Genomic DNA, 15,900 nt, shown 5'->3' with positions numbered 1-15,900 from the left:
TTAAGAAACATGATCCTCAGATCCTCGCGACAATTTATGATGATCGATACATTCTAGAATTTCGCGCAAAGGTTTCTCCGCAATCGCGATTCGGAGAGATCGCCTCTACTCCGTCAGCCCGCGGACATTGGATTTATAGAAAGGGCAATTGCTGAAGGAAGAAACATACGCGAATCCTTGAAAGAGAGAGACTCGACTCTTCTTCTTCGGTAACGAGAGAAGGATCGAGAATCTAGAGCTATTGCTATCATCATTGCCGGAGACCGAGAAGAGATCGTTGATGTCCCTCCTGGGTTCCCCCGAGAATTCACCATGAAGGCTCGTCTCTTCATCCCTCTTTCCGGAGAATAAATACGCGGAATGTCGCGGCGTCGTCTGTCCGCTCACGTAGAAGGATGGACGACATCTCTTACCGGACTCGTCCTCCTCGGCGATCACGGTGGCGCGATGCCGCTCCAGCTGCCTGCCGAGCTCGGCGATGACGGAATGCAACTCGGTGAGCCGCTCCTCGTGCCGCGCCGCTTGCTGCTCCGCTCGCTGGTCGGCGCGGGCCGCCTGGATTTCCGCCCGCATCAGCGCGGCTTCGGCTGCCTCCCGCGCGCGAGTAGCCACCACCAGACGCGAATTCAGCTCGGCCACCTCGGACCGCAGAGAGGAGAGCGCGGCTGCATGCAGCTGCGAAATGAAATTCCTCCTAAGATTCTTCAAATATCGATGCTTTAATTATAAAAAAATTGTTTAGTAATAAATCGAAAAGGGATTCTGATAAATTCAATTATAAAAGAAGCCCCCTCTATTTTATAGGAGAGCTAGTAAGAGCCAAAAATATGTTATAGAAATTAAAATAATAATGTTGTAAATAATATGTTATAATACTTTAAAATCGCATAACATTTTTTGATAGAAATTGGCTGATAACTGTCAAAAATATTAATCGAGTTTTAAGTATTATAACATTATTTAAAACATATTATTTTAATTTTTATAATATATTATTATTTTAATATTTAATTAGCAAATTAACGCTTTAATCAGCTGATTTCTGTCAAATATTAATAAAGCGTTACTTTGCTAAGTAAATTTTGAAATAATAATGTTAAAAATATTAAAATAGTAATAGGTTGTAGATAATATGCTATAATATCTTATTCGCGATTTCTGTCAAAAAATATTAAAACAAAAATTTGATAAAAATAGTTTTAAAAAAGATTAAACTTTGAATTCAAAAATTAAGGCCTGTGTAAGTCGTACAACATTCGTCTTGGGCGCGTTTTAAAGGTCTCTTCAAGACCTACAAAATGAGCCCTCAGCGAATGTTGTACGACTTACACAGGCCTTAATTTTTGAATTCAAAGTTTAAACTTTTTTAAAATGTTTTTTAGCAAATTTTCGTTTTAATATTTTTTGACAGAAATCAGCTGATTAAAGCGTTATTTTGCTAATTAATTTTTAATATAATTTGTTATAAATTTTTAATATAATTTGTTAATAAATAATATGTTATAATGCATTATCTGCGATTAATATTTTTTGACAGAAATCAGCTGATAATTGTCAAAAATATTTATCTTTAAAGAATTATGACATATTATTTTAATTTTTATAACATATTCCTCTCTTTTAAAATTTAATTAGCAATTTAATCAAATGACTATCAAAAAATATTAATCAAGTGTTTTCTCACACACGCGATTATAACGTCGGTATTACGAGCATTGATGTTTCGTTTTTTCCATTCACATTCTATTGGTATCCTCTTCGCGTCTTTCTCACGTTATTTTAATCGCGTTAGTAATATAAATTATATATATATATATAATATTAAAATATAGTAATATATTGTAAATAGTATGTTAAAATGCCTTATCTGCGATTAATATTTTTTGACAGAAATCAGTTGATAACTGTCAAAAATATTATTCGAGTTTAAAATATTATAACAGTATTTAAAACATATTGTTATTCAGCTGATTTCTGTCAAAAATATTAATAAAGCGTTACTTTGCCAATTAAGTTTAAAAATAATAAGCTAAAAATGTTAAAATAGTAATATATTGTAAATAATATGTTTATAATACCTTATCCTGGATTAATATTTTTTTGACAGAAATTAGCTGATAACTGTCAAAAATAGCGTTTTTTAGAAAGGGATATAAAATAAATAAAAAAAACAGGATTTATTGTAGCAAGCTAAGAACGTCTCTCTCGTGACAAGCTCTAATTTTATGTCTTGATAAATAATAATTGGTATAAATAAATTTCTCAGAATGCGTGGATCGATCGAATTAAGTTGACTGTATATTTTTTATTATATAAGTAATAAGTATAGCATCATAAATATCTTTATAATGTAATGTGAGCCAGAATCTTTATAATGTAATGTGAGCCAGAAATAGTCTTGATGCACATTAAAATAACGCGCAAAATACTTTATCGTGTGAATCATAGCGCGCTAATTACTTAACTAATTTACATACATTGATGTAACATGCCGAGTGATTAGTACCACGAATCGAGCGAGATCTCTCGATCATTAAAGCTGAGAGAGAACAAACAACGCGTATATCATCGACGCGAATCGCGAAAAAACGTTTTTCTTCGCTTCCTCCTCTCGCGAGCGATCGCGATTTTTTTTTTACCTACGTAAACACGCGGCGGAAAGTATGTAAAAAAAAAAAAGAATCCGCGGCCTTCTCACGCGCAGCCATCCGTGTCGGACGTTACGAGACATCAGACATCAACAATTGTCGGCCGCGTAATTGCAAAGCGATGCGGAGAAGAGGAAGACGAAGATGTGTACAAACGGTATATAAGAACAGTCGGACGCGCGATGAAGCAACTATTCGTCTCCGAGATATTGTCGGTGCGACGTATTGATCTTGACGCATTTAATCCTCGATTTTGCACACCGAAGATTCAGGTAATGTTGAATTGCTTGGTGCGAGAAGCGCCAAGAGTCTCGCTTTTCTAAAGAGATCATCATTTATCATCGAAGACTTCAATTTTTAATTTAATTTTTTTCTGTATTTCTAATTTATATTAGGGTTTTAATCAGGGATCCGGACCGAAACAGAATTAGGGTTCGGTTTCGGTTTTTTTGATAAATAAAGGAAACAGAAATCGTTTAAATTACGATTTTTTCGATTACGGTTCCGGTTTTTAAAATTTTTACTTTTTGTTTTTCTAATTAAATTAATTTCTAAATTATATTGCTTTAAAAAATTAATATTAATTTTTATGACATATAAATAAACAACACTTCATATTATACATGAAAATATATATATGTATCTATATTATATATAACGGAAAACATACTATCCTCACAGCTATCGTTATTGCAATAATACATGTATTTCAGAACATTTAAAAAATAATTTATTTTTAATTGTAAAAGTAGAAAAAAATATCGAAAAGAACCGTAAACCGAAAATAATTTAACGGTCCGATTATGATTCTGGTGTTATAAATTTAATAGCATTTCAATACGGTTTACGGTTTACGATTTCGGTTCTACTAAAAACACGATTATGGAACGGTTATCGGTTTTGGTTTCGGTTCGGTCCGGGTCCCTGGTTTTAATATACATATACATTTAATGTATTATTTAAAATTTTTTCTATCATTTAATTTTACTCCCGTATGTCCAATGTAATTTTTTAATTTTAAAGCGTCAAGAGTCTCGCTTTTCTAAAGAGATCATTATCCATAACTCGAAGACTTTAATTTTTAACTTAATTTTTCTCTGTATTTCTGTTTGTAGTTTTTTAATATGTATATGTATATATTTAATGTAAATTATAAAAATTTTTTTTGAAATATTTTAATTTATACATATATTGCACACTCTCTCTCTCAGTACATATATACATTTTATTTTGTTCTCGTTTGCATTCGACTTGTAAAAATATTGTGCTAAACTTCTATATTCAAATAATATTAATCTTTCTATATTTTCACAACAAGTCCTACATTGTCAAATATTCAATATGCATGAGAGAAAAGCGTTCATATACGCTAAAGACAACGAGCCTCCACATGTATCTATATAATAATATAAAAATTATGTCAACAGGTGACTGAAATTAAGGATGAAGTCAATGTTGGCTCTGATGATCATCGTCGTCGTACTTTCGACGACGATTGTGGCGGACGATAAGGCGATGGCGGACGATTACATTCATCTACCGGGAAAATCTTGCGCGGACGCACCGTCCTGTCCCGACGGAAGATCCTGCGTGATGGCGAAACCCCGTTGCAACGTCGGTACCTGCCCCGAGCTGGTGCCGACGTGCGAAGAGAAACCGTAAACGTGCCGGAGACTCGAGGCAAGATTTGACGTGTTTATATCTTCATTTCATACTTGGCTGTTCCCTCTCTTTCACGTAATAAAATGTTATTTTAACGGAGAGGAAAAAAATTGCGTGTTTTTATGCTAACTATATATGAAATAAAGGGTTTGGCGAGGAGAAAAATCCGTTTCGCGGAAATCGCGACATGAGAACGTTTTGACGTCAAAAATCGCGCGTATCCTGGCAATGTTTAATGTTTCATTCACAAAGGATCCTCTCGCCCTCGGTTAAGGTCAGTGTGTATACGTTTGCGCCTGTCCAAGTGCAAACAGGGGGGACACGACGGCTGGAGTGTAATTCAAACAAAAAGCAATCAAGGATTCAATTACAAGGCCGCGCGCGCACACACACATGGTCGTAGTTTGCAGTTCCATCGGCGAGTAAGGTCACGAACGAAGAGATTCGATTACCGAACTCGCCTTCGGACACGTCGAACCGTTCACTCGGACACAAACTCGCAATTAGTTTACATACAGTAATTTCCATATCGCGCGCGTTATTTCGTTTTTTTTTTTTTTTTTTTTTTTTTGCAAGAATCGTAATTGTTGCGATAATAATAATAATAATAGAGGAGTACAATTAAAAGTAACGTTTCACGCGGACGTGATAATAAAATATGATAAACTCTAGAAATATTCCAGTGAAAGATAAAGACAGGGTTTTTTTATTCCTTACTAATAAACTAAAAGATAATATTATTTAGTTTGATACAAAGATTTGCGGCGTCGATGGTTAAATGCAAAATTTCTCCATGAAATGGGGAGATCAGAGTTTCTTTAAAACGTACAAAAATGCGGGATCGCGGTTTGGTTACAACGCAAAAATGCGCACAGAATGTAAAAGAAAATCCTTTGCGGAGTAACTTTCCGTGTTGATGTAAAAAAAGAAAAAAAAGAAACAACTGCATGCAAGAGCCAGTCGCTGGAGCAAAGGTGGCAAGACACAAGAATCCGTGGATCATATACCATTAACCTACATCTCGAAGCCAGTGGCGTACAAATAAGATAGCGTTTTATACTACTGTGCATAGATACGACACGCGGAGAAAGAGCGAAGAGACGAAAAAATGAAAGATGCTGAATGCGTTTTTCGCGGTACAGCGAGTCTTACATTTCTCGTTGATACACCATTCCAAAGTCATTTTTATTTAAAGTGCTAAATATCTTTCCCTCTTATATCTTGCAACTGAAAAGAGGCGCTTAAAAGAAATTAAATTTTAATGATATAACATACAAATTAATTTTGAAATCTAGTTACCATGTCTAAATTTTAATTATGATAATATTAAATTTAATTATAATTTAACGGGGAATTCTCTTTTAAATTATAGTTTAAAAATATTAGTTATCATATCTAAGATTTTTTTAAGCATGGTAACTATATTTTTCTCCGCGAACGCTGTCAATCGGCTCATCCTAAACGCTAGTCAATAAATATTAATGAAATACTCTTCTCGGTTGAATTTTAAGTAGTTACGATTCGGTCGGCGATACATTTAACTAGAAGGCCTCAAATTGTGTGGACGTACTGTTAGACAGTTAGACGTCTGTTGGGTTTCACGGTTCGCGCGTATTTTGCCAGCCACGCTTGAGCGAAGATCCATTATACAGAGCTGGGAAGGGGAGGAAAGGAGGATTCTCATCGTATAATTTGGTTCGATACTCGTTGCCGTCGATTCAGGCCGCCGCTGATCATTTCCGCGATCGCAGCATGGAATTCCGCGGCAGTTTCGCGAGAAAATTCCTCCCATCGCGATTCCAACGCGCTCGATCATATTAATACCGAGGATTCATCTACGACTCGTTTGCTTTGAAACGAAGAGTCCGGTCTTCCGTTCTACGATCAATTTCTTCGGTGAAATCCGAGTGCCAACGATAGTTGAACATCGTATTTAAATATCGAGTCTAATCTCGAGATGAAGCAGGGGAGAGACACCAAACTTATCTCGGCGGTAATTTTACATATCCGTGAAAAATAGATGTATTCTATTCTGTAATATTTCCGGAAACGCAAAAATATCTTATCCTCGCCGTAAAAGTATTTTTGAACTTTTCTCAAATTACACAGCTCATGCAGTTCGACGTGGTCTCTTAATAGCGATCCAGATAGCATCTTGGCTTGGATATATCGGACTGCGTTTTAACTAGCGCTATAAACTGACTCCGCCTGCTCGAACTCCCTTTTATCGGATATTACGTCGAAGTAATTTTCGCCAAAGTTACGCTTCCTGCGGGGAGGAGGAAGAGCGGCGGAAGTTTTTTTCCCCTCAGTCGTAACCATCGTGAGATTAGCCCGGGAAGAAATTTGTCCGAAAAAAAACCGAGGGTGAAACGTTCTGGGTCCGTGGAGACACTAATAATGAAGGTTGCGATCTTCCAGGAGTTACCACGTCATAAAGTATCGAAACCACGTGGAAGTGTGAAACAAACGCTTAATCTTTTCTCCCGCGTATCACGGTGAAATTGTATAAAGGTGAGGAATGATAAAAGTTTGCGTTTCTCGTCACATAAATCGTGCGAAGATATTTTTCTTCATTTCGAGAGGAATTTTCCAAACTTAAGAATTCGTCTTAAGTGGAGACTGCGATAACTTGTCGCGCAAGATCCTCACACAACTTTGGAGAACGGATGACTGTACTCATTATCTTGCACGATAATTGTTGCGTAATGTTTGTAACAATGATTTAAAATTTTCACCGACCGCAGTAAAATTGAAATAGAATATATGTATGAAATTTCCGGCAAGTATTGATTGCGAACAATCGCGACAAGAAGACTTATTATATTCGCGAATAGGCAAAGACGGATGTCGGATTTGTCCGGTTCCTCTCATTATGACTGACGTGCAATTTATCGAGTAAAAGTTCCTTTGAGTTTTCGCGTGTTCGTGTATGACTGACAGCCGCGACGAGTGATTTATCGTCGCGATTGTAAGAGCCGCGGAGGCTTGAAAAGCCTCTGGTTGCCTTATCGAGTCGTTGACAAGTTTTCCTACGACGATGCGCGGCGCATGTCAACACGAGAATGGTCACGTGAATGTGAGCGGATGGAGAGAAGTCAGCTCCGGCCGGTATAGGCGATAAATCAGTCGCCGAATCCAAGCACGTCTTCGCGACAAATACGATGCGATAGCTCGACGAGATGAGATGAACATTTTTGAGGAATTATTATCAGCCGTGATATACAAATGTTAAAATAAATCGCGATTATGGATAAATTGCGCTATATTTTCTTATTCTTATTCCTCTTTCTCGCGGAGAATAAGATGGAGACTGCGAGAACCCGGGGAGAAACTTACTGCATATTGCTTATCCTTGTTATCGGCCTCGACCTGTATAGGCACGGTCTTATCGGCTCGGCGATCCCCGGGGCAACATAGCCACGACCTAGACCTGATGAGTCCCCGGGGCTCTTCCTCCTCGTCCTCGGCGGCCTCGTCCTCCGCGGTCGCGCAGTGAACGTAGACGAGGTCGCCGCGACGCAGCGGCGGCTCCAGCACGGCCTCCTTGGCGGCCAAGGTTGACACGTGGCCGGAAAACATCTGCACCGGGTAGCCGCGCGACGATTGTTGGTGCTGGAACTGGGATTGTTGCTGCTGCAGCTGCACGTGCTGCCGGTGCAGGTGATCCACGTAGTAGCGCGGCTCCGCCGAGCCATTGTTGTTTACGGCTACCGCGAAGCCCGCCACGTTGAATTCCGAGAGCTGCGACGAGCTGCTGGAGACCCGGCACCTCAGGAAGGCGGCATCCTCCGCCGTTCCGCGCGATGTAATCCCGATCGATCGCGATCGGGACCGTCACGGATCGTCGATCGCTCTGCACGATGAGGAACACAGAACCAGTATCTTCTTCTTCTTCTTCTTCTTTTGCTCTTCTTCGTCTTGGAGAGATTTTCGTTTAATTTATTTTCGATCGATTTATTCCTTTCCGCTTATATAGCACGTCTATCTCAGAGACCGCGCGGCGGATGTTGCGGTAATTCCGGAACGCGCGCGGCGGCTTATTCCCTCCAACTCGCTCGATCGAGTTTTATATAGCGGGATATTCGCCGGCCGGCCGGCCGGCTGGCTGCGAAGAAATGACGTTGATGAATGTTTAACGAACGCTTTGTTTATCCGAGGATGATGAGCCGACGACGACGACGAGTATATAACGGAGGTACGCGCTGGTGGATGCGCACCGTTTCGCCAGTTAATGCGGCATACGCGCGTATCCGATGCGGACGTTTGGTCCAAGTATGTGTAACATACCGCGCGCTTACCTGTACCATATGTTCGTTCTACATTCGCGAACGTATGCACATGAATAAAATATTTTCGAATATAAAGAGAGATGTAGGAAGGAGAGAGAAAGAGGAGGAAAAGATTCCTTCTGTGAATAAAACCACTAGAATGGGTCTCGTTTTACAACCTCGGGGAGGAGTGAATCGCGAACAGGATTTGATAGAATGGATACGCTACGCGTATAACAACGCGCGGGCTACAACATCGATGCTGCAACATTTCGCACATGGTATTGATCGACTTCTATTTTCGACTCTCGGAACTACATATATATTTTTCGAGCCTTCCTAGTATTCCACGGTACGGCTTTGCGCATGGTCTAACAATGTTAGCCGACCGTTGGTGCGTTCAAATCGATATCCGTTTCCGAAATGCTGTATTTGATTAAAGTGACTATATATAGTATACAAAGCGACAAATAACAATCGCCGATCAAATTTGCGCTGGAAACATTTCAGTAGCGACTTTAGGCAAATTAAAAAAAAACGCGCGCGTCTATACGTGAACATGTATATGTTAATGATATGTGCTTTCTTCTCATTTGTATTATTCGTAGCAATTTTCGTCTAATTCAAAGGCTTTAACCAAGATTGTAGCAATTAACGAATTCGCGAGGAGAAGGTTCAACCGACTCTTCTGTCGGAATCTGCCGTTCGACGTTGTCGTACTTTTTTTTAAACGTTTAACGAGCTCGCCGCGACACGACGGTTCGTTAATTATTCATTAGTGGTTCCGCGAAAGCATGAAATAATATTCCAAAGAGGAGGAAAGAGCGAGAGAGTGGGAGATAGAGAAGAGATCAAAGAAATTATTTTTTTGGGAGGGGGAGGGGAGATTAAAAAATTTCTCGAGAAAAAAACTAACTTACGATCGTCATCCGCCGAAAACGTGTAAAATATTCAGTGCTTTTTAAAACGCGCATACATGGCCGAATTCGCGCCTCGCATTAAAGTTTGAGTACGATTTATCTACTCGTCACGGAAACTAGTATATTTCCGCAGCAGAGCGCGATCGATTCCAACTTTTTCTCGCGTACCACTTCCCCCCTTTCGTTTTGCACAAGACTTGGCGTCGACGTGACCGGTTTATGTTACACGACTCCTCCCGAACGATACTGGGCCAACCGAGAAAACATTCCCTCCTTCACGTCGAGTCATGAGGAAGCTCTCGAAAAACAACCCCTTCTAGCACATTGGGCTACTCATCGCGGCAACCTAATTTCGACGTTACACGTCGTTGCCTTCTCGGAGATGGTGAATGATGGTCCGCGGAGCGGCAAGTATAAATCTTTCGGGGGCAAAACATATATTCGTATACATATACATATATATCTTGCGTAAATTTCCGGTCCGATCTCTCCCGGCTGGGAAGGATCGCATTTTGCGCGCGAATGAGATGATAAACCTCTGGCTAATAACGAGTGCACTCACCTAACGACGGCTAATTTAGATACGGAAAGCCCGCCCTTAATCTCTCTCCCCTTCCCCTTTCATCCCTCGAACAAGAAACGCGCCGTCGAGACCGTCGCGAGCTCGATTAACCCTTTCTTCGCGCCGGAGCTCATTAAACTTGAGCGAGTTTCTAGGGATAAAGTAAACGAATTCCCTAAGTTAATCGCTCATCAGTCATCGTGCGATAAAAATTTTCAAAAAGATTTCCACATATTTTTTCTCTCTCTCTTCGCACGAGATTCGGCACTCGATTATTTAGGGGAGAGTTTGATTTCCAAAAGAATTAAAAAGAGAGGCATATAAAATACATAACTCGAAACAGCGCGTAGGCGTGAAATATACACGGTCTTTTTAAAAAAAAAAAAACACCGCTCGAGAGAAATGTGAATTTAATAAATCATCATCTACTGCCCACGCGCGCTTGTTTGTCCTCGCGACACCCACGAGGATTCGCTCGAACGGAGTGCGTTATCGAATTTGCCTTAAGTAATCGCTTAAGATCTCCTTGGTCTAGAAGAGCTTTTTAATTATTATTTAACTATTCGAACCCACGTTGTGTGCGCTGTGACAGCCGCGACATATGCGCAATATCCACGAGAACAAACTTTCCAATCATTAATTCAATGCTGCAGAGACGGTTAGCTTGGCTTACGTACTCTCTTATTAATAAATTGGCAAACAACTTTCAGGCACACAAAAAATACACGAGCAATTTTGAGGAAATTTTAAATTATTCGAAAAAAAAAACGCGAATAATAGATTAATAATCAATGATGTAGGAAAGAGAGAGAGAGAGAAAAGAAAAATTTCAAGAATGTCGAGATTCTAAAGAGAGAGAAAATAATATGGGACGAATAAATATGTGATACGTGCTTGTAGACACGTTCTTATCATAACGTTCACTTTGAAAACAAAAAGAAACATCGTCGTGCGCGATGATGAAATTCCGGAATTCCGTGGAACGAGTCGCGGCGTCGCCGCTTTTATCAGCCGTGCAACTCCGTTAATTAAACGAGTTAATTGCTCGAGGCGGCACGTCGAGAAGACAGCGCGAATTTAGGAAAACGGACCCCGGCGACGACGCTAATTGCGGGCGATCAGCGGTATCGTAGATGCGAGGACACGTTTAGAGTACGAGTTTAACAAACACCCTCGGTATATGGATGCATTAACCCCGTTGAAGTTGCAAGCTCGCCCGGTATAAAAGGACAATCTAATTTAAAATGAGAGCGGTGAACCATGGTGTCCATCGCACGCAAATTTCCCGAAATTAAAAACGATATTAAAACTTGCGGAAAAATGAATAAAAAATTAAATACACGGAGAAACTATGGGATGGGAAGTGTGAATTATGGGAAGTGTCACTTTTTATTTTGAGATTTTATATAGAGATAAAATAATATTCGAAATTATAATTCAATTTGTATATTAAAATTTTATTTAAAATATTTAATTGGTTTTATAAAAGTCAGAAATATATATTTCTCCGAGATACACCTTGAAATTATCAATTAAAATATAATTAAATTGATAAATTAATTATATATATTTAATATATATATTTTACTATTTCATTTTAAAATACTAGTTTCTCTATATATTTAATTTATTACTTATTTTTCCTTGAGTTTTATTTTTAAAACTATTGCATTGACTATTTGCATCTGAAATGTAGAGCAAACGAGCATGGCGAAGATAAAAATGTCGCACTGCTGACGATGAAAATAAACAAAAAGGAGGAAGAAAACGCGCGTAATCGCCGAGTGATTCACGCATACGGGTCATAGATCGCGACAAGGGTTGCGCCCAGGGGCGGCGACGCGGGCCGATATTATACGAGTAATTAGTACATGGCGTATGTGTATACATATATACGTGACGCGCCACGGCGCGTGTACAATGGCGAATACATATGTACGGAGATGAATTCACGCGCGCGTGCGAATGAATCGGCTGCGTCGCGATTGTCAGTAATTAAATGGTGACGAATATACGCGCGTTTTTTTTCTCTTTTTATCAATATATCGTCGCGAAAAATGCTCGATTTAAGGAAGATCGCGATATTCGCGTTTGTTGAAACTGCGATCGATCTTCGAAAATAAAACGATACCGCGCAATAAACGAGATGTGCACAATTAACACGCGATGGATGATTTGTTCGATCCTCTCTGTGAGTTTTAAATATTGTTTGCGATTTCAATATGTAAACGGCAATGCAAATAATTTTTTTTTCTTTTCTTTTAGCATAGATGGATGAAAAGACGAGCTGTCGTTCCTCTCTCCGCGAGAGGCGAGCGTATAATCGATTTGAGTACACGAGTTGTGCGTTTATCGTATCGCTTAAGTAGCCCTTTTTCTGAGCGAGGGCTCGACAAGAGAGGAGAGGTGGCCTTTCTTTAATTGCGCGACGCTCGCGTGGTTCCGCGAGAAGCCTCTCTTTTGCGAACGGAGCAAAAAGTCTATCAAAGAGTTAAGGAGAAGAGGACTTTTTTCTCTCTCTTCGGCTGTCCTATTGGATCTCCCAATTTTCGTCTCTCCTGTACGCGCACTTTTGTAGCTTTTTTTCTCTCTCGAAAAGAACAAGAAAGAGAAGAAGAAGCGCGTGTATGTGTGTGCGAAAGTGTTCCCCTTTCTCTCTCTCTCTCTCTTTTTCTTCCTCGCAGATGGAGAACGCGAAGAGAAAGGGCGATGCCTCGCGAGGAAACTAGTTTGTTAAACTCGTTACCGATCCCTGAAATCTCTCGCGCCGCGTCTGGCAACGTTCGGTTTCACCCTTCTAACACAAAAAATAAAAATAAAAATAAAATAAATGAAAGACCCCGCTGTATACAAGTCGCAGCGAAAAATTCGTTCCGATTACAGTTCGGCGCGCGAACCGCCTTTACGGCCGATTATTAATGGCACGTGCGACCAATTTAACGGTGGCTAGGACGTGGTCACGTCCACGTGTCGAGGGTCAAGGTGCACATTCGTGAAACGCGTCACGCGCACGTTTTCGTCGGCAGCAATTTGGAAGGGTGCAAAAATCGACCGAAAAGCTGAACGAGAGACACTTGGTTCATAAAATAGTTTTTTAAACCTTTTTGCGATTCGACACTTTTATATAATCCATTTATCAATTAATTATTTTAATTATTATTTTATACATATATTTATATATTTTATACATTTGAAGTATCCCGAAGAAATATGTATTAGGTTGTTCGGAAAGTTTGTTTCAAATTTTCTATATAAATTCAGAGCGCAATATTTTACACAAAAAGAAACTTTATTGAAGCAAATATGTACCGTTTTGTTTGTTGTTAACAAAACGGTACATATTTGCTTCAATAAAGTTCCTCTTAATATAAAATATTGCGCTCTGAATTTATATAGAAAATTTGAAACAAACTTTCCGAACAATCTAATATTTCTGATTTATAAAATCAATTAAATCAATTTTGAACAAGGTTTTAATTAATATACAAATTAAATTATAATTTTGAATGTTATTTTGCTACTCTGTTTCTATAAAATCTTATAATAAGAATTGACACGTAATCCCATACTAGTTTCTCCGTATATTTAATTTTTTATTCATTTCTCCCCGAGCTTTAATATCGTTCTTAATTTTGGAAAATTTATGTGCGAAAGATGCTGTTCGCCACTCTGCATTTTAAAATTAGATTGTCTTTTTATACCAAACTTGCTTACAATTTCAACGGGTCATAAGTCATAATGCATTTATATACCAAGGATTTGTTAAACTCGTACTCTAAATGTATGTACTCGCATCTGCAGTATACAGCTGATTGTTGCTTTATGTATCTATAAAACACACTTTTTTTCACGCCCCGTAAACGATTACCATAACTCTTCTCTCGATTAGCGCGAACGAGATGGATATCTTGCCATTCGAAGGACGATTGACGAGGTGAGTCTCTCGATATGAATAAACGTATGACGAGAAATTTATTATCCAGCGATCGGCGATGCGTATAAACCGCAGATTCGAGCCATTCTATACCATACATATATCGCGTAAGAGGCGGAATGGGATGGGACCCCGTTCGTTGCGGGCGTAAATGTGTCACCGCGCAGATATTGCTCGGCAACACGCGGCAAAAACAGAGAAACGAGTCGTGCCTATCTCTGCGGGTGCATCTATGCACCCGATGCATGGGCGTATATACATATGCGTCGAATGGCGTTTTATATTGTCGGCGATCGATATCGGAATATTTTATCTTCTTGTGAGAGAGTCGTTACCGCGGATTTTAATTAATTTTGATATATTATCTAATAATACGTATAATAATATATATGGGATGTAGATGAAAATATCGAGGATATTTGCAACATTTGTCTCTGTATTTAAGCGCGTTACTTTATATCTTCGTAATTAAGCTTTAATTAAACTCAAATTCTATAAAAACAGAATCTACTTAAAATCAATTGAGAGATAATAATCCCGTTATTTTTGTTTGCTCCTCCGAAAGTTATTTTTGAAAGAGCCCTTATCGACTAATTATTTCTGTAGAGAAAAGATTAAGTTCGAAAAAAATTGGCAGAAAAATATACCATTCAACGCTAGCGCGAAAGTGAGACTTGTATAGTCCTTTAATCGTACAAAAATGAAAAATACAAGGTTCTTCTACTCGCATAATACTACTGCCTTACGGCAAACTCTTGATTGTTAAACTTCGGTTATCCGACTTTAGTAAATTTCTCGCGACGTGATAATATGTCTGAGAGCAGCCGCTATTGTGCATCCAAGAGACGAATGCACATCCCGAGAGCCGCTGATCGATGCCGGAATAATGACGCGAACGGGAAGGAAGCTTTCGGGAGAGTTTCGTGCACACACAGAGAGCCTGGTATCTCTCCTAGTAGTCGAGAGCCTATTCTAGTCGGACGGACGGACGGCGCCGGTGTACATACCGGGTGGCGCACGGATTTAATGGAAGTTAAATGAATCGCATTGTTTTCCCCCTCTTCCTTCTCCTCCGAAACCGATCCTCGCCGCTCTTTTGGCGACGTGCCAGCCGGGCAAAAGGGAAAACGCGCGGAAAAGCGAGCGATGCGTTAGCCATTGGGTTAGCGCAGGTCTACTATACTTGCTCGCTAAAGTCTATCTCTCAATCACGCTACAAAGAAATGGAGGGAAGGTCGTTAATGACGCCTGTGTCAAAAAAAAAAAAAGAACAACGCTCTCAAGAATAATATCGCTCAAGTCACGCTAAACTTCACGTACGCACGCAAGAAATATATTATCTCTGTTTTACGCAAATGTGTCTAAAGTAGCACACTCTCGCGAACCACCCCTTGCACACTAGCCTTGTACACGTCATACTCGGCCTAGTGACAACGGTGTCTAATCGCGTCCCCGATAAAATTCTGCACAGCTTTATATTTCTACGTTTTAATTATATGAAATTCTTTTTCGCGCACGATGACAATGCGCGCATCGATGTAATTATCGAATGCAAATCGTCGGCGCCCTTTAAAGCGTAAGTCAACGCTCGCGTTGAGTAATGGCCGCGTTTCATTAGCAGTACCGGCGTGGTATACCATTAATCGTGATTTCCTATCATCTAATTAAACCGACGAACTTTACGCACGTGACTACTCAACTCCGGTCGGTCGACCGTCCGGCCGGCTCGTAAATCTCATCCCTCCGAACGCGGGTGGGACGACACCCCGGTAAGGGGTTACGATTACTGCGCGTTGCGGGATTATGGTGCGTCGTAAAAAGTCTTTGTGAACGCGCTTCTATGGAAACGACTTTTCATCTGTTCTTCCTTTTCTCTTCTACTCGACATTGTCGTCGAGAAGTG

General features: G+C 39.7%; 2 protein-coding genes across 8 annotated transcripts in view; one reads left to right on the top strand and one right to left on the bottom strand.

Annotated features, from left to right (window-relative positions):
- LOC145932643 (colorectal mutant cancer protein) overlaps positions 1 to 15,900 on the bottom strand; it is a 42,712-nt gene that overhangs the window by 5,329 nt on the left and 21,483 nt on the right. For 3 of the 7 annotated variants that reach the window (XR_014424758.1, XR_014424753.1, XM_083031749.1), the window contains exon 5: positions 414 to 675. Coding sequence is in view for 1 of the 7 variants with exons in the window: in XM_083031749.1 (XP_082887875.1) it covers positions 414 to 675 (262 nt within the window). In the remaining 6 variants the exon portion in view is untranslated. Of the gene's footprint in view, positions 1 to 413; positions 695 to 7,649; positions 11,437 to 15,900 lie in introns of those variants that run through there. The other 4 variants (XR_014424756.1, XR_014424757.1, XR_014424755.1 and 1 more) reach the window with 3 other exon arrangements.
- LOC145932652 (uncharacterized) lies at positions 2,763 to 4,420 on the top strand. Its single transcript, XM_083031765.1, has 2 exons — positions 2,763 to 2,920; positions 4,076 to 4,420. Exon 2 carries the CDS (start codon positions 4,092 to 4,094, stop codon positions 4,308 to 4,310), a length of 219 nt encoding a protein of 72 aa, XP_082887891.1. The 5' UTR covers positions 2,763 to 2,920; positions 4,076 to 4,091; the 3' UTR covers positions 4,311 to 4,420.

This window comes from Prenolepis imparis, unplaced genomic scaffold (assembly GCF_030444845.1).
Source record: "Prenolepis imparis isolate NDT839.2.m4 unplaced genomic scaffold, iyPreImpa1.0 SCAF_2, whole genome shotgun sequence".
NCBI classification, from domain to species: domain Eukaryota; kingdom Metazoa; phylum Arthropoda; class Insecta; order Hymenoptera; family Formicidae; genus Prenolepis; species Prenolepis imparis.
The sequence above is the reverse complement of the archived record's forward strand: the minus strand, read 5'-3'. Positions and strand labels throughout refer to the sequence as shown.